The following is a 26887-nucleotide window of genomic DNA, read 5'->3' on the forward strand; positions in this document are numbered from 1 at the left end:
TCACCATAACAAGAAACCTGCGCAGCAGCAGCATCCGAACCGAAGTTCATCGAATGAATGTACGCTCCCTGTTTACGTAGTATGTTCGAACCGTACTTTCTTGAGTGAACATGCAACTAATCGTGGACCCAATCGTAGCTTTGGCGATTTTCGTCGCATTTATACTCGTTATTTATGTCTTTTCCCCGCTCATAACGCCAAGGACGCTGAAAATCGACCGAGGACACGTGATAGTGAGTAAACCTGCATGATATTACATGACATTGATGGGGATTAATTAATCCTCTCGAAGTTGTTTCTTGCCTCGCAGTCGTACCGAGTGATTGCATGGACGGCATGTCTTGTAACGGGAGTGATTGCGGATAATACTACTCTCAATCCTGTACACCAAGCGATCTTTCTTGCCATAACACATAATTTCCTCACATAGCTTTCTCAATTACACTACAGGTCACAATCTGACAAAGTCGGGGGCAAGTGCAGGTGGTCGGTCGTCAAGTTCGCGTCTATGCCCTAGATAGCCGCGATCGCATAAATGGTTTGCCTGCATGGCTTTGCATTACTCTATGCTCTCTGGTATTTATTGGGGGGGGGGGGGGGGGGTCAAACGGGGGCCATGGGTCGACAAACTTTCCAATGCGGCCGTGGCCTATTTATGCTGAGATGGGTCATCAACTTTACATCTGGCATGCTTTTTAGTCGTCCGCGGGGACTTATAGATTGGGTCCCGTCTGTGCGTCCGTCCGTCCGTCCGTCATCAACAGTTTCTCAGACACTGCAGAACAAATTTCGTTCAAACTTGGCACAAAGGCATAGCATAGCTGCAAAATTGTAGCTCTACGGTGAGGCGGTCGGTGAGTTTTGGTTTTTGCGACCTCGCTCACCAGTAGAGCTACAATGCCGAAGGCCCTGAAGCATACAAAATAAGGACGCTGCACATGGCATGGCATTTTATGTAAAATCCCATATATTTACTGCATTTGGTCATACTGATTTATCACTACTGAAGATTAAACACTATACTACACTAACCTTGTCGTGTATGGGTTTGGTATTTGTTCAAATACGTTGATCGCGTTCAAAAACATTTCTTGGAGCCGCCATTTACCAACTTCCGGTAATGGCGGCTCCCAGAAACACGCTCAATGTTATCGAAGTGTCTGTGCTGATACCAAACCCCATAAACGACAAGGTTAGTGTAGTATAGTGTATAGTCTTCAGTGGTGACAAATCGGTACGACCAAATGCAGTAAATATGTGGGATTTGACATGAAAATGCCGCACCATGTCAGGCGCGCTTATTTTGTATGCTACAGGGCCTTCGGCATTGTAGCTCTACTGGTGAGCGAGGTCGCAAAAACCAAAACTCACCGACCGCCTCACCGCAGAGCTACAATTTGCAGCTAAGGCATAGCACTATGACCTACAGATAGACGTCGATTTATTTTGTGATACGATCGAATTTGGCCGCGAGGCGGCCATTTTGTTGCGATTTTTCATGTCTTTGGACCATAACTCAGACATCGTTGTGCAGATTCTGTTCAAACTTGGCACAAAGGCATAACACTATCGCTTTCATATCAATGTCAAATAATTTTGCGATACGATCCAATATGGGCGCGAGGCGGCCATTTTGTTGCAATTTTTCATGTCTTTGGACCATAACTCAGACATCCTTGAACAGATTCTGTTCAAACTTGGCACAAAGGCATAACACTATGGCCTACATGTGCATGTCAAATTATATTGCGATACGATCCAATATGGCCGCAAGGCGGCCATTTTGTTTGCAATTTTTCTTGTCTTTGGACCATAACTCAGACATCCTTGAACAGATTCTGTTCAAATTTGGCACAAAGGCATAACACTATGGCCTACATGTGCATGTCAAATTATTTTGCGATATGATCCAATTTGGCCGCAAGGCGGCCATTTTGTTTGCAGTTTTTCGTGTCTTTGAACCGTAACTCAAACATCCTTGAACCGATTTTGTTCAAACTTGGCACAAAGGCAAAGCACGTACTATGGCATGCATATGCATGTATCAATTAACCTTGCGATAGGATCCAATATGGCTGCAGAACTGCCATTTTGTTGGAATTTTGCATGTCTTTGAAGCGTAATTCAAAGGTCATTACACCCATTTTGTCCAAACTTGGCACAAAGATCAAGCACTATGGCATACATGTCAATGTACTTCGTGACATGTTCCAATATGGCTGCCAGATTGTCATTTTTTTCCAATATTGCTGCCCGATGGTCATTTTTGGATTTTTTCATGTCTTTGAGGCTTAATCATATGCAAATATTCCTTAACCAATGTTGTTGAGACTTGGTACAAAGATAAAGTACTATGGCATACATATGCATGTCTACTAATTTTCTGCTATGATTCATATGGTCAATATAGACAGCCATTTGATTTCAATTTTGGTGTGATTTTTTTATGTCCTTGAAACATAAACATAGGTCACTGTCCCTCGATGGACAGATTTTGTTCAAAAGTGATACGAAGATAAAATACTATGGCCGCATTCTTGTGCACATTAATTTGTTTCATTATATGATCCGAAATGGCTGATGGCTGATTACAACAACATACCCGATCCCATAGCATTTCGAAAATTCCACCAAACCATGTGTATAGTATGTGCCGTCATGACACTAGAGGCAGTGAGGGCATCGTTATGTGTGATGTAATCAAAAGTTCCTTTAGTGGTCATTACCGGCAGAGATGAGTCATTTATTGAACGTTCCTCAGATTACTTTATTATGCAAGTCACAGGCCTGATGCACCCGTTGCATCAATGTCATTCCACAGCGACCTAGACCACAGCTACCGAGACACAAAAGATTATAACAAAATGGATAAGCAGGGACTGTGTCATCAACGATGACTTGTTCGATGTGTATATTCAACAACTGCAATTGAAAGATAAACACAAAACGCTCAAAACAAGGATTTTACGTGTAAAAACTCCTCAAATTTACGATAAGAAATGTTGGATAATCCGATAGTATAGTATTTTTACTGGAATGACTGAAGCAGAAACAAATGCCTTGCGCCAAACGACACATTTGGAAAACCTATTCTGATAGTTGGTGGTGGTATTTCAGTTCTTGGTTGTACCATGGAGGTATGGTTGTACCATGGAGAGGCAGAACGACATATTTACATGTAACACAACACTGCAACATACTAAGATGATCATAAACTGTACATGTAAATTTGTAGTGAAGAAGTATAAGGCTTGACCCTAATTAACAAAGATCTGACGTTCACATGGCACTCTAAAAATCATATGCCTTGAAAGTTGAATGGTGATTCAGGTGATTGGTTAAATTATATTTCAAGCTGTATTCTGTCGCACTCTTCTCCAGGCAACAAATAGGTGGATATCTGTACACACTCAAATTTTGAAATCGAAGTATTGTTTTGGAGGTTTTGTTTATCAGTGGGTTGGCTGTGAAGCATGACTGTATTCCCTCATACATCCATGCATTACACAAATCAGAGTATCTACCCAATTCACCCTCCCTCCCCATGCAACACTGGTTCCCAGACACTTCGCACCAAAACCACTTCGCATCATACCATCTCGTCCCATACCATTTCGCACAAACAACCTCGTACCAAAACCACTTCGCCCAAAAGTCATGTCCCCCAAACCACTTTGCCCGAAGCTTACCGCTAACTGGTAAAGCTGAAAATAACCACCTTCCTGTCATCCTGGGACTGAAATCTTGAAAGTGTACGCATTTCGCGAAATTGACATTGTGCAATTCCGCGCACGGCACCTGAGTTGTAGCATTTACGTGTTTCTTTTCTTATTCTATCGTTTATGGTTTCATGCAACAATAAATGGTTCGTGGTTGCCAAAATGTCCCATACATTAATGCTTCCAAGTTGTAGGTAAAAACAACCTTATGATACGTCGTAACATCGTTGTTTCAGGACGAGTTGACGGTACTATACTTTGGGCGAAGTGGTTTTAGTATGATGTGGTACTTGGGGCGAAGTGGGGTTGGGCGAAGTAGTACTTGGGACGAGGTGGTTTTGGTACGAAATGGTTTTGGGACGAAGTTGTGTGGGCGAAGGTTTTGGTGCGAAGTGTCTGGACCCCCACATAGCACCCAGGGTGTTGAACCCTCAGTTAAATTGCACAAATATGGCATGGATATTAAATGTTCACTAATGCATTTTGTTCTCAATCTTCTTAGTTCTACAGCTTATTTCAACTGGCAGGATGACCAAAATAAAAGCTGTTTGGAGCTCAAAGATGCTTAATTGACCTTTGAGGACGAGGAAATGTTTTATGGGACATCAATCATAATGGCTGGTCAAATTAGTGAATAGCAGGTCAATGTGTGCAGCTAAATATGAATGCAATCACCGTGACTGACCGACAGGCAAATTTAGTTAGGCTATTTTAGTTATGCCATAGACCCTTGAGAAAATTCTCGAGGGTCTATGGTTATGCTATATTTTATATCCAAAAGAGGCGTTCAGATAATTTGATATATCATGCAGTCAGTGGACTATGTATTGAAAAAAATTTACATTTTTTTTTCTGCTTTTGTCGCATGTATTTGGTTTTGACTGTAGATAACTGGTGGATCAAGTGGTATTGGGAAGGCATTTGCTATTGAGGCTGTGAAAAGAGGTGCTAATGTCACAGTGCTAGCAAGGAACAAAGTAAGTACAAATAATGGAAGACAGCTGTTATGGTGTTGTATAAAATGAGTATATTGCACACATAATGCATCTTGTACAATGTGAAGTGACATATGGACCCTAGTACACATGTCAAATCAGTTATCAACAATAACTTTGAACATTATAGAGGCCACATGGACTAGTTGAGCAGCATTTATTTGTTTGTTTCTTATTTATTAATTTTGTTTGTCTGTTTGTTTGCTTATGTATTTCAGGAACGACTAAAACAATGCAAAGTGGAGATTGAAAAACATTTGAAGTATCCTGACACTCAGGTCAGTTGTATAGCTGCAAATCTGGCTGTCTTTGATTGACTTCTTGTACTCACATTAGTTCATAAAGAGCTAGACTGTCAGCAGATAACAGACTCTGTAACTGAAACTGTTATTGCCACCATATAAAGTGGTTTGTGTTCAAACAGCGACAATGGCGGAAACCAGACATTATAATTGAGGAGTTGCCAACACCGTCAGGTGTAACCCTCAGGTAAACGGTATTATCAACCCTGCAAAAGTTGAAATATTATCTGGAAGGAGATCACAGATGTAAGCAAAATAACAACACCAGATCCGCACAAACAACGCTTGTAAATGATGCATTCTCGACAGCTAGCAGGATGTGTGTGGATGTGTAGTGTTGTTTTAACTATAATGCGCATGGCCTCCTCCTAGATAATGTTTCAACTTTTGAAGAGGTGATTTCTTTGTGATCGACTGATATAACGTTCTTGTATCGCCAACTTTTCAACCCAAACCATTGTAAAGCTGATTTAAGTATTTACCAGCACCAAATTAAATAGTTCAACCCCCAAATCCCTATAAACAGGTGCACACTTACCATTGATAACAACAGTTTGGGGGACAGAACCATTGTGGCAAAAGGGTAAAATATTATCATAATGTTGCATTGATTGAGCGCTCTGTAGGATTTGAGGATTTCATGCAAAGCTGAAGTCAGGTCATAAAGTTGTGAACTTTTTGTTTTCCACAAATCAAAATGAACACAATTAGTGATAGATTTTATAAATTATAATATTAACTTAAAAGAAAATAGTGAAACTAAAACTTTTAAAGAACACATATTATATTTACTGATATTGCTTAAAAACATCTTCTTTCAGAAAGTTCTGACATTCTCAGTAGACGTGGCGAAGGATTATGACACACTGGCTCAAGCTGTGAAAGAGGTCAGTGATAATACTGTCTCATAGGTTTGTATTGTATCGAAATGAAAAGTTTTACAACAGTTTTTTGACCATGTGTGCTATAGCTGTCTCCCTTGATGATGACATGCACTTGTTAGTTCAGAAACAGAGAGTGAAAAAAGATGAGAAATGCAGCAAATACAATTTGAATAGGTCAAAGGTCAAGAAATGTACAGCTTCAACTTTGACTCTGTCACCCCATTTTGCTGTGTAGAGATCCAATTAATAATAACAGGGTTGAACCACATAGAATTTGCTAGTGGGCTAGTGCTGTTCAGTGAAGGTCATTGTTTTTTTTATAGTTATTCTTTATAACTGCTTTCAAAATTTTGTTTAAGTTCCACTAGATGTAACTTATGATGTGTTTTCTGGTATTTTTGTTCTGTCAGCAAGAAAGTCTCCGTGTTCTTATTGTCTCATTTCTATGTTGACATTGAACTGAATACTGGTCCAGACCTAGAAATCACTTGTAAACAATTACATTACATGCTATAAGCAAGGCATTGTGTTGGCAAGGCTTATATTTTGTATTTCAATGTACATACCGAAAATGAATAAATGCATAGACTTGTTTGTAAGAAGTTACAGCTGTTGTGCCATGAACATGACATTGAACAGTAACTTGTGACCTAACATGCAAATTATGAATGAAACGGTTTGTAGAAATCACTGTTTGTAAATCACAAAATGTGTTGATTTATGCGAAAAGAAATGTCAACATAATCATTAAATTCAAAACAAGGCTTTTAGAGTCGGCCTTGGGACCACCTAGGTGTGTTCCAATTATACCTGATGGCAAATATAGCTATGCTATTTTTGTGTCTCGATCAAAAATATCACTATATTGTTTGTACCAGCAATGAAATTAAATGTTATGATACTGGTATATTTCCATATGGGGTCAGATGATATCAATCACGATGTTTTACTTGCAAAACTTGAATTCTATGGTATAAGGGGTTTACCTCTTAGCTGGATTCAAAGTTATTTATCGTCAAGAAGTCAGTTCGTTGGTGTACACGGTGTGAATTCTCACGCAAAAACAATCACATGTGGAGTCCCCCAAGGATCAATTTTAGGCCCTACCCTTTTCCTAATCTATATAAATGATATTCCTATGTCATCAGACGCGTTTAACTTTCGACTTTATGCTGATGACTCGAATTTATTCCACACATTTTGTAACAGTTCAAATTGTATTAATCTGCATACTATTAATGACGATTTTAGGCATGTGAGTAACTGGTGTGACGCCAACAAACTGACAATCAATTCCACAAAACAAATTACATGATCATGAAAAGTTGTAGAAAAATATTGAGTGTCGCGGTTCACTTCAATTGAAGAACAATGACATTCGTAAAGTGAAATGTGCTTCTTTTGTTGGAGTAATTATCGACAGTAACCTCTCTTGGAAACAACACATTGATGAGGTATGTGTGAAAATTAGCAAATTAACTGGTGTTTTTACAAATTACGTCACATAATGCCACGATCGATCTTAGTCCTGTTGTATAACGCCTTTGTTCTTCCCCATCTACTTATTGTCTTGAAGGGAGCCACATATCCAACATACCTTAATGAAATATTTGTACTTCAAAAAAAGATGATTCGCACAATGACCTGTAGTAATTGGACAGAACACACAGCACCACTTTTTAAAAAACTAGATATACTTGATATTTACAAACAGCATAAATTACAGCTTGCAGTCTTTGTTCATGATGCCTTCATGCTAGACTTCCATGTACTTTTCATGACTTTTTTACTCCAATTTCACATTCATATTGTACAAGACAAAGGAACGAAATGATCTGGAAATACCCAAAGCTAAACACAGAGTAGGTCAGTTACAGTAAAATATACAGCAACAAAAACTTGGAACAGCATACCTGATATCATACGGAACATAACAAATAGAAATAATTTAAAACGTGAATATAGAAAACATCTCCAATCTCTTGTCTAAAGAAATGTATCACTGTAATATATTTCTGATTTCTTTATATTTTTTTCTTTTCTGAGTAGTTTTCTGTAATGTAATTACGTGTGTTTCAGAGGAACAGCTTGCCCACATTCTTTTGCCAAAATATGTTAATGAGGCTGAAGGCGGACTCGATTAGTTGCTGGACAACTATTTCCGTACTCCTTTTCCCTCCTTCTGTGTAATCGATTTATTGTAAATTTACATTTTGATCTTCACTTTTTTTTTTTTTGGGAATAAACATTATTATTATATATAAAATATTGTTCATTAAATTTTCTTTATAAAACATCGGAGTTGAATAGAAATCCATCTTTTTTCTCGATAAACCAGTTTCTGCTCGTTGCATGTAACAGATACGGAATTTCTTTAATTCAAAATATGCGACTGGTTTGTAATGAGAGAACATAATCACGATCTCTGATTAAGTACAGGAAAACAGTTTCAAAAGTATTTGAGGCTGATTTTATAGCATTTTTCAAAACAAGAGTATAAAAGGTACTACATCATCACTTCATGATGTTAATGTGGATTAAATGAGATTTGAGTTCAACCACACTGTTTATAGCAGCATTTAACTGGGCTAATGTGCAGCATTTCCGCAGCTTTAAACCATTTGGTTGGCTGAAACATTGATCTTATTATTTCAAACTAGCCAATGAGTTAGTTGCTGTTACTAATGGCAATCTACAATCTTCTGAGCTGCTGCACATTGCCTTTTTGTGCACAAGTTGACGTAAGATAAAATGTTTCGAAAGGTACACTTCACAGATATACTTTAGTGTATTACAAAATATGCGGTATTTCAACAGCCTACACAAGTTCTTGAAGAAATAAATAGTTGATGCATTGAATAAAATGCTCAAAAGATTTTCAAAAGTTACAGTTACTGGTCTTTTTGTCAGTGTGATGTTAATGTGTCCAGAAAACATCTTACAAAGTCATGTCTTAGTATGCATAGCATGTTTTCATCAGAAGAACTGTAATCAACACAATGGTGATAATTCTTAGAGATAAAAACAGCCAGCTTGCAAAGGTTACAGTTTTTTCCCAGCATAGCTTCACGCACAACCAGTAATTGGCCATTTACGATGATGTCACTGACCACGAACATTTCATGAACGTATCACGAATGTGTTTTCACTGCCCTGCAGAGCAAACACTGCCTCTGTGACCGACCATAGTAGTTTCTGGGAATATTGACAATTAATACTATCTGATTAGCAAGCTATAAACTTAGGCAGTAATTTTACATTTCAAGTGCCCAGAACCAGTGTACCGTACAAGCTAAATTGATGCACAACAGACTCAAAGTTCCTCTGATTCAGTTAAAATCTTCCCCAGTAACACACACTGGTGTAGGGCTGAGTTGAAGAAATTTCACAAAATTCCAAAAGTGACTCAACGAGTTCATGAATCAATGGATTGCTGTTCAGAAATTTGCATAGTCGTACCCACTATATTGTAAAATATGATAAATGTAAATATAGACTTGTTGAATGTAAATATAGACTAGGTTGAGCAGAGTTTGATGGACAGATTTATGTGTTTATTTTCATGGTAAACGCTACAGTAAACATAATGCTATCAGTTCATCATGTCTACGTGTCCATAGTGTGCCTGTGTCTGTCAGAGAGAGGACTGTAAAGAGTGATATGTGGCTGGATGAAAATTTTGAATACTCCATGGAACCAACGACCTTTTGAATACTCAGTGGAACCAACGACCGTGTCAAATGTTTTTAATTACTGTTGCATGAAAGAGTCTCCAAGTTTGTGGTATGACTCAGTATCTATCATAAGAACACTGTGAAAATCTACAGCCAGATACCTGAATTAATATTAACACTTGTATAAAGGTCAATTTTGTGGTGACTCTTATTAATTTCTGCAGCCTACTGACAGGTCTGAGACCAGTTTTCCCTGGCATTCACAAAACTAAAAGGCAATTTGGGAAAACCTTGAAATTCCTACACATCAGTTCTACACAGGTACATGTAATAGAAACATTTTCCTGCATCCAAGATAACTTCCCTCACTCAGCAGCACATTAATTTAGCTCAGAGGGCACGTAGCCTTTAATACTGCATATAATAGAGATAAGTGAACAAAAAGCACACTGCAGGGAGACCAGGGAGTTGACGTTTTTATTCCACAAGACGTTTAACGTTTGCTTATAATATTTCAAGTGACAGTGTTCATATTCTCATCCCATCACAGCAGTGCGACAGATTAAATTAGACATCTGTTGGCTGGATCCGTGCTTACAATTTTTAAGATAGGATATCTAAATTGATAACAGCCGTAGCGTTTGATAAATTTTCATCTTGTTTGAGTCATAATGTAAGAACACGTTCTTGTTCTTTGACGTAAAGTATGTTGAAATACCATAGCATTTGCCTCACCAAACACGATATTTTGTACAATACTCGTTGTTGTTGTCAATAAATGAATGATAACCTGGATTGATATCAGCTCTCAAGGTCAAATGCACCTCGGGGACAGATATTTGGACTCCCAAACTGTTACAGTTGTTTCTGATTCACCATTTGTGGGGGCTCATGGGGCACGTAGAGCTGTAATGGATTAAGTCTATATTCCATTTTAGTCAGTTTTGTTTTATCGGAGAAGTCAGTCATGAAACATGCTGGATGAGTGGTTGACAAAACATGTTATACCCTCTATCCTGCTCACGGACAAAAATAATTTTTTACACACAAATTTTTGTGAATTTTTTGGTGTCTACAAGAAATATATGCCAATTTCCAGACCAGTCAATGCAAACCAGGTACAATACAATGATTGCACAAGACAATGGATAATCTCTCACCATTCGTTCATTTATTTGAGTTGATCACGGTTGATCTTCAGAAGTTGTTGTATTCTCTTGACATGGAACATTAGAAGAGAGCAACTTCATTCTTGTTGAAACCAGCTTTATCCTACTTCCCAGTTTCTTAAGCCATTTTTTTCCTCACCTGCAGGCTATAGAAGAGGCAGGTCCCTGTGACCTGCTACTCAACTCTGCAGGGTTTGCCATCGCCAAGGCATTCGAAGATACGGATCTTGAAGAATTCAAGGTAAGAAAACTACCATTTTGTTGTTTCAGGAAATTATATATTGTCAGATTGCAAGTTCAAATCAAATGGTTGAATGAGACATATTACTGTTGAGAATATACAGAAAGAAAATTGTTTAGTCTGATTTGAAATTGAATGGAAAACAAAGGTTTGTGAGGTGTGAGTTAGATAGGTACACACATAGAACAGGTGTACAAAGTCAAAAAAATCTGTACCTTTAAGGAACTCTACAACATACTTGTACATGTACTGTACTTGCTCAGTATCTTGTATGTACGTTACAGTAATATAGTTTATGATTTTATAATTTTCATAAAGACAGTTAATCTTTTTTCTGTATTGAATGGTACTAGGGCAAATTCTCTTCCAATTTCACTTTCTGTCTCTTGACAATATACCTGGAGAATATAAATGATGTGTTAATTGTGTAATAAGAACTAGTGATCTTCACCACAAAGAAACCAGTATTGCATAATTCTCTTACCCTGACAAGACTGTTTTATCTTTACTGCAGAGATTGTTAGATATAAACTACCTCGGCGCCGTCGCTACGACCAAAGCGGTGTTGCCGTACATGAAGGAGAGAAAGCAAGGAAGGCTGGTGTTTGTGTCGTCCCAGGCTGGACAGCTGGGTGTCTATGGTTACACGGGGTACTGTGCCTCCAAATTTGCACTCAGGGGATTCGCAGAGGCCTTGCAGATGGAGGTATGTCCAAAGAGTCAATGCAAGCTTCCAGAGATTTCCCCAGGCTCTCTCCATATCTGTTAAGACCAAAAGGTTGTATTTGTGTGTGAACAGTTGTGAAATTTGTGATTTTCAAATTGCTGATTGTTGTCATATTTATGATGTATTTCCAGGTGAAACCATACAATGTTTACATCACTCTAAGCTTTCCTCCGGACACTGACACTCCAGGATTTCAAACAGAAAATATTTCAAAGGTGAGTCCTTGATATGGAAAGGACAGTACTATCAAAGTTTTTTGTAATCCACATTTCAATATAAAATCTATCCTTCAGGCTAATGCAATAAAAACAAACAAATGTTTTAAAGTGCAAAACATTACAAACAAGCTACAGTGTAATTTGTAGATATTTGTACTGATCCTGTTAGAGGTAGTTGACTGTTTTGTTTAAACACTGACTCAGCTGTCATGCTGTCTCCATACAATTTTTGTGGAGTGTAAAACAGCACTGTATAAATATACGCTCTGTGTTTTGATCAGCCATACTGTAAGTTCTGTACTATCAGCAGTATACATGTGCCATTGCAATCCTGCCACCAGAGGGCAGTCATGCATGTAACCCGTGTCTTGAAATATCATTTTCATTTTCAGCCTAGAGAGACGCATTTGATATCGGAGTCATCGGGATTATTCCAGCCTGAATATGTTGCAAATGCTATCTTCAATGATGCATTGGTCAGTATTAGCCATACATACCTCATGTGGATTTCTTCTTGAAAATTTCCTCCTGTATTCTTGTATTTGTAGTTTTGTATAATCCCAATGTAGATATATCATACTTTGTTTCTCTGTTGTGTTAAAGCCCTGTTTGGCTGTGTCTTTTTGCATTTACATAACACAAATTACCACCAAACCTTCCAAGAGATGCTTTAGAATCCCACTATTCGCTACAATATTGTCTTTGAAAATGTCAACATTTCAATTTTGGTGATGGACTAGGTCAATTGAATTCAGACGCTTATGAGTATATTTGCAGCTGCCATTTTGAGTTTCAACTCGAAAATTATTTAGTTGTTAAAATTTTAAGTTGTGTGTTCCTAGCCAATGTGTGAAAAACGTTTGTTGTGACACTTCAGTAAGTATTTTTAAATAATTTTGTATTTAAGGTAGTATGCGCCTCAAAAGTGAAGGACAAAAATTTTTGCTCAAATTTTCCTGAATGAAGCTGTCAACCATTCTCTTACCAAATCAACAAAAATCAGGAGTCGCCATTCAAAGTTTGGAACTAGCGAAACTACCCAACATTTTGCGATGTTTGAAATTCAAAATGGCCACCATCCCAGTGTTAACTCTATTGATGGAAAATAGAATTTTCGATTTTCAAAAAACTACGACTGTGAAAGTGTTTCTTTCTCCAAGTGCTTTAAAATGAGCCCCCACATGTGGTAAATCAGAAAAAATTTTAGAAATTTCAGAGTCTGACTGTCCATCCCAGAGGCACGTTCTACCTTAATTTCAAACAATCTGTTTGGAACAAAAACAAAAATAAGATTTTATTGTTCTCACTCTAGGCCACCGGCCCTTTGTGTTACAGAAAAATAAATACATAGTATATGTTTGGTCATAGGTACATGTTCACTGATATACAAATCAAACTGTGTTTATACAAATCTGCCTTCTTCGTTCCTTTCTTGAAGCATAAAATAAAAATTACAGATATTACGAATGATTTCTACGTTTTCACTTCGTATAAGACAAACAAATTTCTCAATATTTGGGTAAGACGGTAATATTCTGGTATATATTCATTCTTAGATCAGTATAATGTGGGCAGACTAGTAGAAAATGAAATTCGTTTTCAATAGAAATGTTGTTGCATGTACAGACTCTTTGGTCTTCATTCACACTGTCATATCTGCCCCTTTCAATATTCAGAGAATGTGAAGAAATACGAAATGAAGTTAGATACATTTTGAAAATAAACAAAAACAAAAAAGATACAGCTAATTGGGCTGTAAATGAACTAATAACCATTGTTGACCGAGACAGTGTCAGATACACTTTTCAGTTTTCCCTTGTTTTTCCCACATGCATGAGCCAATTCATCTAATGTCATCAGATAAACCAACCATTTGTGCATGGTGATTCTGTCACCTATGATATGGGTCGAATGGAAGCTATCTTCAAGTTGGCAGAAAATTGTCAACAAAATGATAATAAAAATGTCAATTATAAAACAGTTAGATATTTTGCTAAAGATGCAATCACATGACTTGTATGGAATCAAAGAAAGAAGGAATTACAATGTCACATGAGAAGTTGATAATTGCATTGGTGATATTTTAAATATAGAATCATCATTTGCCACAATTCATTGCCTTGCTCACTGTACGTATCTTTCTCCTTCCTGGGCATTTTAGCTTGGTCGTTTTCTCAGCTACATTGGTGTTGATGGCATGATGTTGGCCAACCTGACGTGTGGATTCTCACCTGTCACGTCAATGATGGAAGGCGTCAAGCAGGTAAGATTACTATACTGAACAGTGCCTTAATGTAGTGCCAACAATCAACCAGAACTGCTCCTCATGGTTGATGTGGAGAGAACTGCTCCCTCATTGGTTGATGTGGAGAATGGTTAATTATACATATCACAGGGCAACTGTTTCGATATTTCTTGTTCCAAACTTATTCCCCAGATGTTGTAGATACTGGTATATTCTTTTATACGTTAGCTGGACATATTGACATTGTGCTTGTCTGTTAAATGTCATTCAAGTACATCATGATTTTCATTCACTTCTCATCACAAAACCAAACATGTGCTCATCTTAGTAAGCAGATCTCAAGCAAAAATTAAGCAGCATGCATACCAGAATGCTCACCCTTTGACTGCCATGGTTTGGGCCAAACCCATTTTTAGCTCCATAGCCATATGTATATATGGCAATGGAAGCTATTCTTATAGGCTAGGAAAATGTCTGTATGTATGTATGTCTGTATGTCTGTATGTCTGTATGTCTGTGTGTCTGTATGTCTGTATGTCTGTCCGTCAACATCAAAAACTCCAAAACCGCTGTACATTTCATCTTGATATTTGGTGTGTACATGGATGATGGGTGTAGATGAGATTTTGTTCAAATGAAGTTGTCATTGCCAAAAATATGCAAATTAAGTGAAAAATGTAAAAACAGTCAAAATTGAAAAAACTCAATAACCACTGAGCAGATTACATGAAAAATTAGCATGTAAGTACTTTGGGCTGACATGAAATGATTGTGCGCATCTTGGGTCAGTATCTTGGACTTGCTATTTTTCATGAATTTTTTGTAATTTTCTCCCATTTTTGGTCAAAAAATCTCCTGCTCTGAAACCACCAGTCCGATTGATTTGAAACTTGGTATGGAAGTGCATAGGAGTGACCTTTCCCAATTTGGGCAAATTGTGGTGAAATTTGTATATTTTTAGTTTACACGTCCATAGACTCCCATGTATAAGGCAGATCTCCATAGACTCCCGTGTATAAGGCCACAAAAAATAAAAATTTAGTTTCTCACGTATTCATATTGCAAAAAGGATGCAGTGACACAATTTTTAGTCCCCAAGGATGAAGTCCAGTGAGCTTATAGATTGGGTCATGTCCGTCTGTTCGTCCATCTGTGAGTCCATCTGTTCACGCAGATATCTTGGATATTTTGACAAAATGTCATGTGACCTTGATGACCTTTGATCTCAAATATACATGTTTGTCCATAACTCAGTAACCACAAGTGCTACAGCCTTCATGTATGGTATGATGGGACACCTTATGACGCCACATATTGTACCTCATTAATTATGCGCATATCTAATTTTGAGCGAGCCAATAGAGCTAGAGGTCTGATTTTTGGTATATAGGGATAACTTAGCAAAACAATTTTTTTGACAAAATGTCACGTGACCTCGGTGACCTTTGACCTCAAAATACATATTTGTCCATAACTCAGTACCCACAAGTGCTACAGCCTCATGTATGGTATGATGGGACAGCTTATGACGCCACATATTGTACCTCATTACTTATGCGCATATCTAATTTTGAGCGAGCCAATAGAGCTAGAGGTCTGATTTTTGGTATATAGGGATAACTTAGCAATACAATTTTTTTGACAAAATGTCACGTGACCTCTGTGACCTTTGACCTCAAATATACATATTTGTCCATAACTCAGTAACCACAAGTGCTACAGCCTTCATGTATGGTATGATGGGACAGCTTATGACGCCACATATTGTACCTCATTAATTATGCACATATCTAATTTTGAGCGAGCCAATAGAGCTAGAGGTCTGATTTTTGGTATATAGGATAACTTAGCAAAACAATTTTTTGACAAAATGTCACGTGACCTCGGTGACCTTTGACCTCAAATATACATACTTTTCCATAACTCGGTAACCACAAGTGCTACACCCTTCATGTTTGGTATGATTGGACACCTTATGACGCCACATACTGTACCTCAATAATTATGCGCATATCTCATTCTGAGCGAGCCAATAGAGCTGGATGTCTGATTTTTGGTATATAGGGATAACTATAGGAGAGAAATTTTTGACCAAATGTCATGTGACCTCGATGACCTTTTACCTAAAATATATGTTTATGTCAATAAATAAGTAACCACAAGTGCTATGTCCTTTGTATTTAGTAGGATGGGAGACCTTATGACAACACACGCTTACCTCATTAATTATGTACACATCTAATTCTGGGCAAGCGAATAGAGCTAGAGATCTGATTTTTTGGCATATAGGGATTAATTAGCAATATAATTTTTTTTTTCAAAATGTCATGTGACCTCGATGACCTTTGACCTTGATTATACATATATATGCATATTTCAGTAACCACAAGTTCTATACCCCCAATTTTGATAGGATATTAGACCTTAAGATGTCACATCTTGTACCTCATTTATAATGCGCATATGTATTCTTGGCTGGCCAATACTGCTAGAGGTCTGATCTTTTTTCCCGATTTAGAACCATAACTTAGACATGCCTCATGTGTTTCAAATTGGGAACAACGACATACGGTAGACCTATGTGCCCATAGATCTCAACATATACACTCCAGTGATACTTCTTAATGACCACATTTTCCTGCCCCATCAAGACTAATACTCCTATTACAAGTGGGGACTATGTCATTGTAAATGACTTGTTGATTTAATGGTTGTATCACAGTATTCGATATATCTAATTGTGTATTTTTTCCATTTTATATTCTGAATAATTACATTAAACATATTTCACTGTCTCCAGTACATTTCATTAAGTATTTTCACTTCATGCACTTTATCCCTTTCACACATGTTCAAATATCTGACCAGAGAACAAACACTAAATAGTCCAGTATGGCGCGTAATGCATGCCAAAATTAACATCCGTTTTCTTACACCATGACCGAATTTTCCACTAGTCATCCACATTCGGCTTGCCAATTTCTGAACCCACTCACTGAATTATTCAAGTGGTTAGCGATTCTGAACCCACTTACTGCATCCTTCACGTGGTCAGCGATTTCTGAACCCACTCACTTACATTCAAGTGGTTAGCGATTTCTGAACCCACTCACTGAATTCTTCATGTGGTCAGCGTTTTCTGAACCCACTCACTTACATTCAAGTGGTTAGCGATTTCTGAACCCACTCGCTGAATTCTTCATGTGGTCAGCGATTTCTGAACCCACTCACTGAATTCTTCATGTGGTCAGCGATTCTGAACCCACTCACTGAATCCTTCAAGTGGTTAGCGATTTCTGAACCAAGTCACTGAATTCTTCAAGTACTGAACTCCCTAAGCTCAACTTCATTAGTTTCTACTTATGACACGAAACAGACCCCTACGTCACACAGCGTCATGCCTACGTCAAATGTCGTCACAAAAATTGTGGTGTCAATTTTTATTAGAATGCTAAGGGGTCGAAATTTACTTTGACCTCTGAGTTTTACGTCGACAACAAGTGCGTTTACGTCAATAACACACTCTGTCAGTGGAATTTTTTAGGCCAGAGAAAAAAAAATCTTGTTCATCGGATTTTTGGACCAAGTTCCAGGAGCGGCGAGCGAAAATTTTTTATTTTATTTTTTTTAGGCCGAAGGTAAACGCGGTTCTCTGGCATTTTTGCACAGATGCTGACAAGGCAAGATAATTGTTTCCCTTTTTACCAGAAATATCTCAGACAAGAAACACTGATATACTGGTAACTGAATTCAAGACTATATTCCCATCAATAACATAGGCCATTACATTCACAGTTAGTGTTTGCACAACATATTCTGAGTATTTCAACATTCTCTCAGAATAAAACTGAAATGTACAGCAAATCACTGAAATCCAACAATTCAGTATTGTCCTTTAATATTGTCCTGGTGGGACCTAGCATCTGAGTTTTTTCATTTTATTTGGCCCCATGTTTTGGCCTCTTTACCACTGTCTCTACACATTTTAATGGTCTAACAACACTGTACTGTGATGGGAGTGAAGTTATATAGTCATCATTCAGATCGTACTTTAACATCGACGCAACCATGTGTTTTGTCATTGCCGTAATTTTTTATACTTTCGATGCAATTTTCATTCAATCGGATGCACCGTCCATCTGCTGTCACGATCTTGTTGAACAAATCGCCGAACGTAATATCAGGACAAACACTGAATGCTATAGTCTCGTTCTGGAACTAACTGTTGGCCATCACGTCGAATGTGGCGATCAAATTAATACTCATGTGACATGTACTAACCTTTCACAAAACGAGACATGTACTAACCTAACCAAATCGACCCACTTTGCGTCGTGATTCGCCAAATTCAGACGTCACAACAACGTGTTGGCGGTCAACTAAAGTCCATACAAACACGTAGGAAGTCTCATTCAAAAATCCCATGCCCGCGAAAACCCGACAAAGTGTAGGGCGCCACCAGCGGCAGTACTAAACATATTTGTAATGTGAAAGTAAGAATTTGCCGCGATCAAAAAAAAAAAAAAATTCCAAATATGCCAAAGTAGAAGCGGCGATTCCGATGAACAATTATTTTTTCTCCTGGCCTTATTTTATTTTTCTTCCAGGCCTTAAAGCCCCATTATTTTTTAACTTTTAACCTTTTTGTTCGAAATTACATGTTATTCCCTTTCATCCATCTTGAAATGTTGTTCAGTGAAGAAATAAGCCAAATTTGTGCTTCTGTATATAGTGACATACAAACGCTAAATACTGCCCGATCGAGTTAGATTGCCGCGCGGGTTTGTTGACAACGCACATGTATACGTCTTGCAGCATGCCTTGCACGAGTGATCGCTCGCATGGAAGTACAGCTCTCGTCATCGTACGGTTCAGAAAAACGACAATATGGTAATTGAATATCGTAATTTAACTGCCTGTAGCTAGATTTAACTTTACCAAAGGCGATTGAAACCTCTACATTCAGTGTTGATAACTGACTTTGAAATCTTAAATTTCAGCTTCGAATGATCGTGATGACAATAACCTTAACACAGAAGTGATATTTGCAATCAATACCGTTATTTCACGGTGACCTGTAATTGATTTTGAGACGTACAGTCGTGCAAAATTAATTCAGTCCGGTGATTCTTTTAAAGTGTCTTTACTCTTTACTTGATGGTGAAATAAATTTCTTCTGGTATAATGTCTCGCATTTGTTTTTTTTAACTCGTCGCCACGTGACTTTCTTTTGTTGAAAAAGTGTCCATTTCACAAGTTCTTTTGTTTAAAAGTGTCCGATTTACTAGTAAACCGGACAGTTTTTAACAAAAGAACTGTCCGATTTACTAGTAAATCGGACACTTTTAAACAAAAGAACTTGTAAATCGGACACTTTTTAAACAAAAGAAAGCCAGGTGGTATACAGTAAAATATTCGGTTATGGAAATAAGAGAGCATGGTTAGAACAATGGGCACGAGGCGGAGAGTGGTATAACTAAGTTAAAACAAGGAACATTCCTAGGAAACGATAAAAGGAAATGTTCTTAACGTATTTTAAGACCTTAGAATAGTTAAGTGTCGTATAATAAGAGGCTCTCATCAGCCAACAGTCCCAAAAAATTCCTGGGCCATGCCGCACCCTGCCCGGGCAAATGTCCACGGTCGCTGGCTGAATGACCTGCGAATGATTTTATTTTGTTCTCCTCTGTTTAAAAACGTACTGTTACTGTGTTTCAGAGGATACAGAACTTTGGGCAAGTAAATTTACTTTAATGTGTATCCGCGCACTTGTCTTCCTTATAGCTAAAGGCATGATACTTTGTAAATTTAAAGTTCTGAATCTCCATCAAAGATCAGCGGACATTGTCAATATGCAATGATTGTAACGAGAAAAGAGAACAAATCGGAAAAAAGAGGGTGAGAGAAGAGAAAAATTACAAAATAACGGAAAGAATGAAAGAGAAAAAAGAAAAAAATTGTTCATCCTGAGTGGGATTCGAACACACTTGCTGGGGGGGGGGGGGGGAAGCATTAATCCACACACCTCATGTTGTTGTATGTTTGAAGCTGCAATTTTGTTTGTATATGTTCTCGAATTCATTTTAGGGGGGCAGTTTGAGTCTCGAAAACGTGAAAATTGAGATCGCGAACACGATTTCATGGTTGTTTATTATGAAACAGCGATAGGATTTAGCAAGCGATGTCAGCAATTCAATTGTCAATTGAACACGTGGGTCTAAGGCTAATTATTGAGAACACACTTTTTGTCACACGAGGAAACTCTTTCAACACGAAAGCCATACATTTGAGACCATCTGATACAGCAAAATGGTGACATAAGTGTACAATTTGCATTTAATGGCAAGTTATCATGATTGTGTCGATAAGGTGCTTTTTCTTGCTTACCAACACGATCATCGTGTCGATAGCCAGAACGTTATTTGGGGCCTGCCTTACGCATGGACCGAATATTAGGCTACGTCCATGCTTAGCGGTACGCCATAGCTCACTCCGAACGTCTCTAGACTACAGCCTAAGCAAATTGTGCAGATATATGTGTCATGAATTCTTTAAAAAATAAGTAAACAACAGAATCAAACCAAGAGGTTAGTTTGTGTTGGGCCGGGTGTGCACGGGGACGACTTTGCAGTGAGGCCGGCCGGGATCTCTCTTGTGTTCGAACTTCTAACATGCCTGGGGCGCCATTAATGTTGTGCTCGCATCTAGCCGGTTATTGTACTACGGTAGTCCTTATGAGGATTAAGATACCCGTTACGTTTGATATTATTTGGAAATACTTTTAAATTTACTAAGTAAGACTTTTATACTGTATTCAAGATATAATTTGTTCCTTTCTATGCATTTTCAATTACGGCAACGATATGCGAAGTTGATGGGCTGTACATGTATTGCCTATCCTGTACATACGGCGTAGCCCGCCGCCGTACACCAAACTTCGTTTGAGTAGACAGAGCAGAAGCAGTCCCGTCATTTATTTTCAACGACATTTTCATAATACTGCATAATGGAAGAAACGACTAGTTCAATGATTACGATGGTGAAATATTGAATTTTTATTTATATATGTTTTTTCTCTCTCAATTCATTCAGCAAACTTGATCTCCGTACCGTCGGTCACAACGTGCAATGCCTTGCATGAAGCTTTAACATCGACTGCCTCCATCCATCGTTACTTTAGCTGTTCAAGACGTTTGTTTGCACGGCTCATTATAGTCGGAAAATCTGTAAACACCTACATATTTATATCTTTCCAGTATTTCGCCGAACTTTTGCGCGTCTTTGGCTGAGTCTCCAGTTTCGATTGACCAGACCTTTTCGAAGAGCATAGGTTTCTATGGACGCCACAGTAAAACAAAACTTGCGTCACAGTCCCTCTATCTATAGAGGGACTGTGCTTGGGTAGATTGACGGTGGTGTCATTACGTTTCGTCTTGTGTGTCAAGAAAGCCTGACTTCTGGTCCGGACAAGAAGTCATTTTTCACTCCTTTTACTGTTCATTGTACACGTTTTGTGAGGCGGGCTGGGCATGCGAACCATGCGATTCAGTATCTATTAGATTCATTTCCGGGTCACATCTTACAAGCTTTGATAAAGACCCCCTAGCGTAATGGTCAGCCACCTTAAGAATCCGTGAGTGAATTTGACGGGTCTCTTTTTGAGTGACCGGATTATGATAGAAAAAAATATCAAGTCTGCTGAGGTGCCTAGCGGAATGTAGGCAAGTAGTCAAAGGATTCGGTGAGTTGGTTCAGCAATCGCTGACCACTTGAAGGATTCGGTCAGTGGGTTCAGAAATCGCTAACCACTTGAATGTAAGTGAGTGGGTTCAGAAAACGCTGACCACATGAAGAATTCAGTGAGTGGGTTCAGAAATCGCTGACCACATGAAGAATTCAGTGAGTGGGTTCAGAAAACGCTGACCACATGAAGAATTCAGTGAGTGGGTTCAGAAATCGCTGACCACATGAAGAATTCAGCGAGTGGGTTCAGAAATCGCTAACCACTTGAATGTCAGTGAGTGGGTTCAGAAAACGCTGACCACATGAAGAATTCAGTGAGTGGGTTCAGAAATCGCTGACCACATGAAGAATTCAGCGAGTGGGTTCAGAAATCGCTAACCACTTGAATGTAAGTGAGTGGGTTCAGAAATCGCTGACCACGTGAAGGATGCAGTAAGTGGGTTCAGAAATCGCTAACCACTTGAATAATTCAGTGAGTGGGTTCGAAATCGGCAAGCCGAATGTGGATGACTAGTGGAAAAATTCGGTCAGTGGTGTAAGAAAACGGATGTTAATTTTGGCATGCATTACGCGCCATAAGTCCAGGATGGGAGCTACAGTGTCATTGACGCTATTTTTATCAGTGGTTGTTGGGGACCTGTTTACAGGGAATTAGGTATGGACAGGTTAAGCTGGAACAACAAGCATTAATTGTTAACCTTTATTCATCATGATGGAGCACGGTACACCAATAGCATATTCCTTCTTTTTCGGCCATGCCTTGTGATATGCAAGATGGAGACTGAGATCACATATTTGTGCATGTGCGTGTCATCTATTTCAAACCTTCTCTCAAGGCTGATAACTTCTTTCAAAGCTGACACAAAAACAAGACAATTAGCCGTAATTTTACATGTCAATTTAGGGTGTAATCCCAGTATACTTCAACATGGCAGCTGGTCTGTTGTGATCAAGACTTGCTTCGACCAATAATTCCCTTCACTCGAGTGTTTCTCCCACGTCAGGCTCAGCATGATGATGTTCTTGGAAACTGTCAATACTGATTCCACATCGTGCCAAATCCCAAATGTTTGTTAGGGTTGATTATTACACCACAGTAGAGATTCAAAACCATATGTCACTAAAACACTCATACTGAGTAGCGTTTTCTTTTCATCCGATGTTAACTTCCCAGTGGGGAAAGACAAAATCAGAGAAATGCTTTGACAAGGCACAACTTTGACACAGAATCTAAAAGTTCTTTTTCGTCATTTTGTTTTAAATTGATCATTTGTATTGGCAGAAGGAGTTACCATTTCATTGGTAACGCTAGTGTAATATTATCATTCAAACCAAAAAATGAGATTTAAAAATGTTCATGTCAACAGAAGGTAAGACAGAAACTTGATGAGATGATCATTGTTGGAACCGAGCATGCATTGAACAAAGCTCTTAATCCTGAACTTTCTATATTTTTCATTCCAGGTTGCGTCGATGGGACTGTTCCGTGTAATCTCTTTCTTTTACCTCGGAAGCTTTGACAGAATTATTAAAAAGTGTATGGAGGAAAAGAACTCCACTGGCACTGAGAGACAGTGAGCAGAACTGGCACACTGCACAGTCATGTTTACCTTTATGCAATAATGACATATTACATGTATCTTACAGACAGAGACTGAGGGTTTGAAAATGAGTGTTTATTGCTCAGCTAGGTACATATTAGCATATTCAGTGGATATCACAATTTCCAACTTTCTTCCCAAAGAGGACATTATTTCACTCTGACAAATGTTCAGAAACTCAGAAGTGGGTGTATCCACTGTCTCAAATCAGGACCAAGCTGTATGTTTCTTAGACTTTGTCATGCTATAGTGTTCGTCAAAGCCATGGTGAACGCAAGTTTGCCAATACTAGTATCCTGAGAATCACGATGGGTGGCAAGTCTGGGAACCAACAGATTTTAGAACAGATATGCACACCCCTCTTAGACTTGAACCCTTGCTATGAACCTACGCACAACTATACTACCTTTTATAGTGTGATTAAACTTTTTGATGATAGAGTGTGGCAGAAAAGTAAAGTACCGTAAATAACAATGTTCCCATACCAATTTTCTGTTACTTTTATTTCAAAATAAATGAAGGCTGACTTACATATTGCCAATACAGAGAGTTAGTGCGCGCCTTGAAATTGAAAGACTTATGTTAGCTTAAAGTTTCCATAAGGAAAGTTTCAATCCTTGCCATTCAAAATCAAGAATCAAAATTAGGGGCCCACATGCAAAATCTGGTACTGGAGAAACAAATTATCTTATGTATACTGAAACTTGAAATTCAAAATGGTCGATATCAATGTGTTAGCTCTTCAGTGAGAAATGAAACTTTTGATTTTGAAAAAAAGAGCTGGTTAAAACTGTTTTTACTCCTTGAGCTTCAAAATGAACCTCCACAAATGGTAGAATAAACAAATGTGGTAAAAGTTTGAGAGTCTAAATATCTTTCCTCAAGGCGCGTTCTACCTTACCACTTTTGAGTGCTTCATGTCAGAACTTCTTTTGAGATTTTGATATGTATTTGTATTCGCTCGGACAAGTTCATAAGCATTTGATGGAAACTGAAACAAAATGTTCGAAAGTTTTATCCAGAAAAATTGACTTAAACTTTGATTGTTTCGTGGCTGTGATATTTACTCTCATGCATAGTGTAAGATTATTTAGCCTTTACAGGATAAAATGGAAGTCGCTATTGAAAAATGAATTCCTTTGTAGATAGGAAGACATAGTTTGTTTATGCTTGTATATTTTAATATCTCTGTGTATTTTAGTGTTAAGATGTTGGCTGTCTTTAAAGTGAGATGTGATATTTTTTTAATACACTTTGTCTTTCATCAGTTTCTTCTGAATCAGAAGGGGTCAATAATATAACTTTTTTTGTGTGGATCTGTACACTGTCATGTGTTATTCACAGAGCTTCTTTCAAGAGAATGATAGAGCTAGATGATTTTTGATGTCAGTGTTCTTTGTTATCTTTTCAAAGTCATTGTCAAGTTAGGGTGTAATGCTCACTACCACTGGTAAGGTCAGATCTCGTGTAAGTTATTTACGTTAAAATTTTCTTTAGAAAATGCATTTTACTCATCGGTAGTGCCATATTGCAGTAATGTGCAAAAGCATTTTCTCAGAAATCTTTGTATGATTACAAAAGTGGTGTTGAAGTTTTTGTTTCAGTAGGACAGGAGGCCAGCTCATCCGTTCAGACAGCCTTTGCTAGATACCGAGTAGTTGACTTTAAAATGTTCAGCACTTGTAAGAAATTCCATGGTAACAACTTGTTCAGCACAAAACAGTTTTGATGTTTCTATTTTAATCAATGAGTATTCTGTTGTTCAGTTGGTGCAGTACGTTTATTTCCAGTTGCCTCACACATCTTCCTTGGTGCAAATGATGAATATGAGCGTTAGGAGGAACAGCAGATGTAATATTTCATGTAGACTTTTACGCTGAAATTTTATTTGACAGTAAAAACATTTTGATGTTGTCAAATTTCTTAACGGATATGGATAGTCCATAGTTTGTGTTGCTTGTTAGCATCAAATAGAGTTACTGTTATCAAAACATCAAATAAAGAATATGTATTTCGATAGTAATAAATTACACTGTGTAATATTTCTACATTGCTCTGCACAAAGTGATTTTATGTGCTTTAGGTTACCGGTAATAGATAATCAATATTTACTCGCTTGGACTTTTGCAATCCAAGCAATCCAATCGGAGTACGTGGTCATAGGTAGGCTTTGGTAAATTTTTAATTCAGGTATTACTCTACAATCTCTAGCAGAATTCCACACAAGTGAATCGGAACTGAAAGTTTGTGTCCCAAAGTAAAGATGTTCGAGATGATCTCCAAAGGGTCAATTAAAGCCATTGGATATGACCTCAGGCTTGGGTAAAGTCTACAATATGACAGAAAATGAATATTGTTTGTTAATATTTGTGTTCGTGCGCCGCCCTTCATACTCAGCGATCAGACTGCTTTGTATAAACGGGCGCATATTATCTGTACGTCGTTGAGTGCGCTGCATATTTCAGCAGAATTTTTTACTGGACACGCGAAGTCAGGCGACCCCACTCTTTACTACGGTAAATAGAACCGCGTTCCAACTTACTGATTCGCCGACATAAACATGGTAAATTGTAATGCGTGAAACATCGTGACAAAAACTAAAGTAGAAATCTAGAATTGATTAGGTGCATGGTACAGAGATGCAGCTAAGGAACAGCGAATGGGCAGTTTATTACAATTTACCATAGACCCTGAAAAAGAGTCCCTCTTTTTTGATGAAGGTACGTACAGACCATGATCTAAGCATGGAGCTGAAAGAAAGACTACCTCCATGATCTAAGAAAATTTGATACTGAATCAATTTATAATTATCGATACAAGAAGAGTTCATGATCTTGTAAGATGTTGTATGGAACACACAGAAAGAGATACACGCCATCAAAATCGTTAAGATTTGATATTGCTGAAGAAAAATAAACTAAAAATTTCTGTTCGAATCGAATTATCACTAATATTATGTTAAAATATGCATCCAATATACATCACACTATTCTGTGTAAAAACGTCTCATTCTCAACAAAGCGAAAGTTCGCATTACCATAACCCTCGAGAAATTCTCGAGGGTCTATGGTATTGCCGACTGTATATGAACACGTAGAAATACGTTATTTGGTTCTAACGTTCATATAAACTTGACCAGTCAAACTATAAAAATAAAGTACAAACATGCCAAAGAAAAAGAGATACGGCCAATTACTAGAACAGAGGTAAACCTATCTTTAAAATTTAAAATGTTGTTAATAGCAGAAGCATAAAGCGAAGTCTGACGCTCATAATGCGGCAGTGAAAAGAGTTGAAATCACACTCCTATGATCACTACGACGGACAGATTGGCGCGGCGCAAAAGTGTCATGCCGCGCCGGTGAGGTG

The 26887-nt window shown here is 38.0% G+C and overlaps 1 protein-coding gene across 1 annotated transcript; it reads left to right on the top strand.

Annotated features, from left to right (window-relative positions):
* LOC139147560 (3-ketodihydrosphingosine reductase-like) lies at nt 1-25303 on the top strand. The gene is made up of 10 exons (XM_070718686.1): nt 1-233; nt 4607-4696; nt 4933-4992; nt 5838-5903; nt 10889-10984; nt 11499-11690; nt 11843-11926; nt 12322-12405; nt 14091-14192; nt 23382-25303. The coding sequence occupies exons 1-10, from the start codon at nt 111-113 to the stop codon at nt 23493-23495; spliced, it is 1011 nt and encodes a 336-aa protein (XP_070574787.1). The 5' UTR covers nt 1-110; the 3' UTR covers nt 23496-25303.
* The last annotated feature ends 1584 nt before the right edge of the window (nt 25304-26887 follow it).

This window comes from Ptychodera flava, chromosome 13 (assembly GCF_041260155.1).
Source record: "Ptychodera flava strain L36383 chromosome 13, AS_Pfla_20210202, whole genome shotgun sequence".
Classification (NCBI taxonomy): Eukaryota; Metazoa; Hemichordata; class Enteropneusta; family Ptychoderidae; genus Ptychodera; species Ptychodera flava.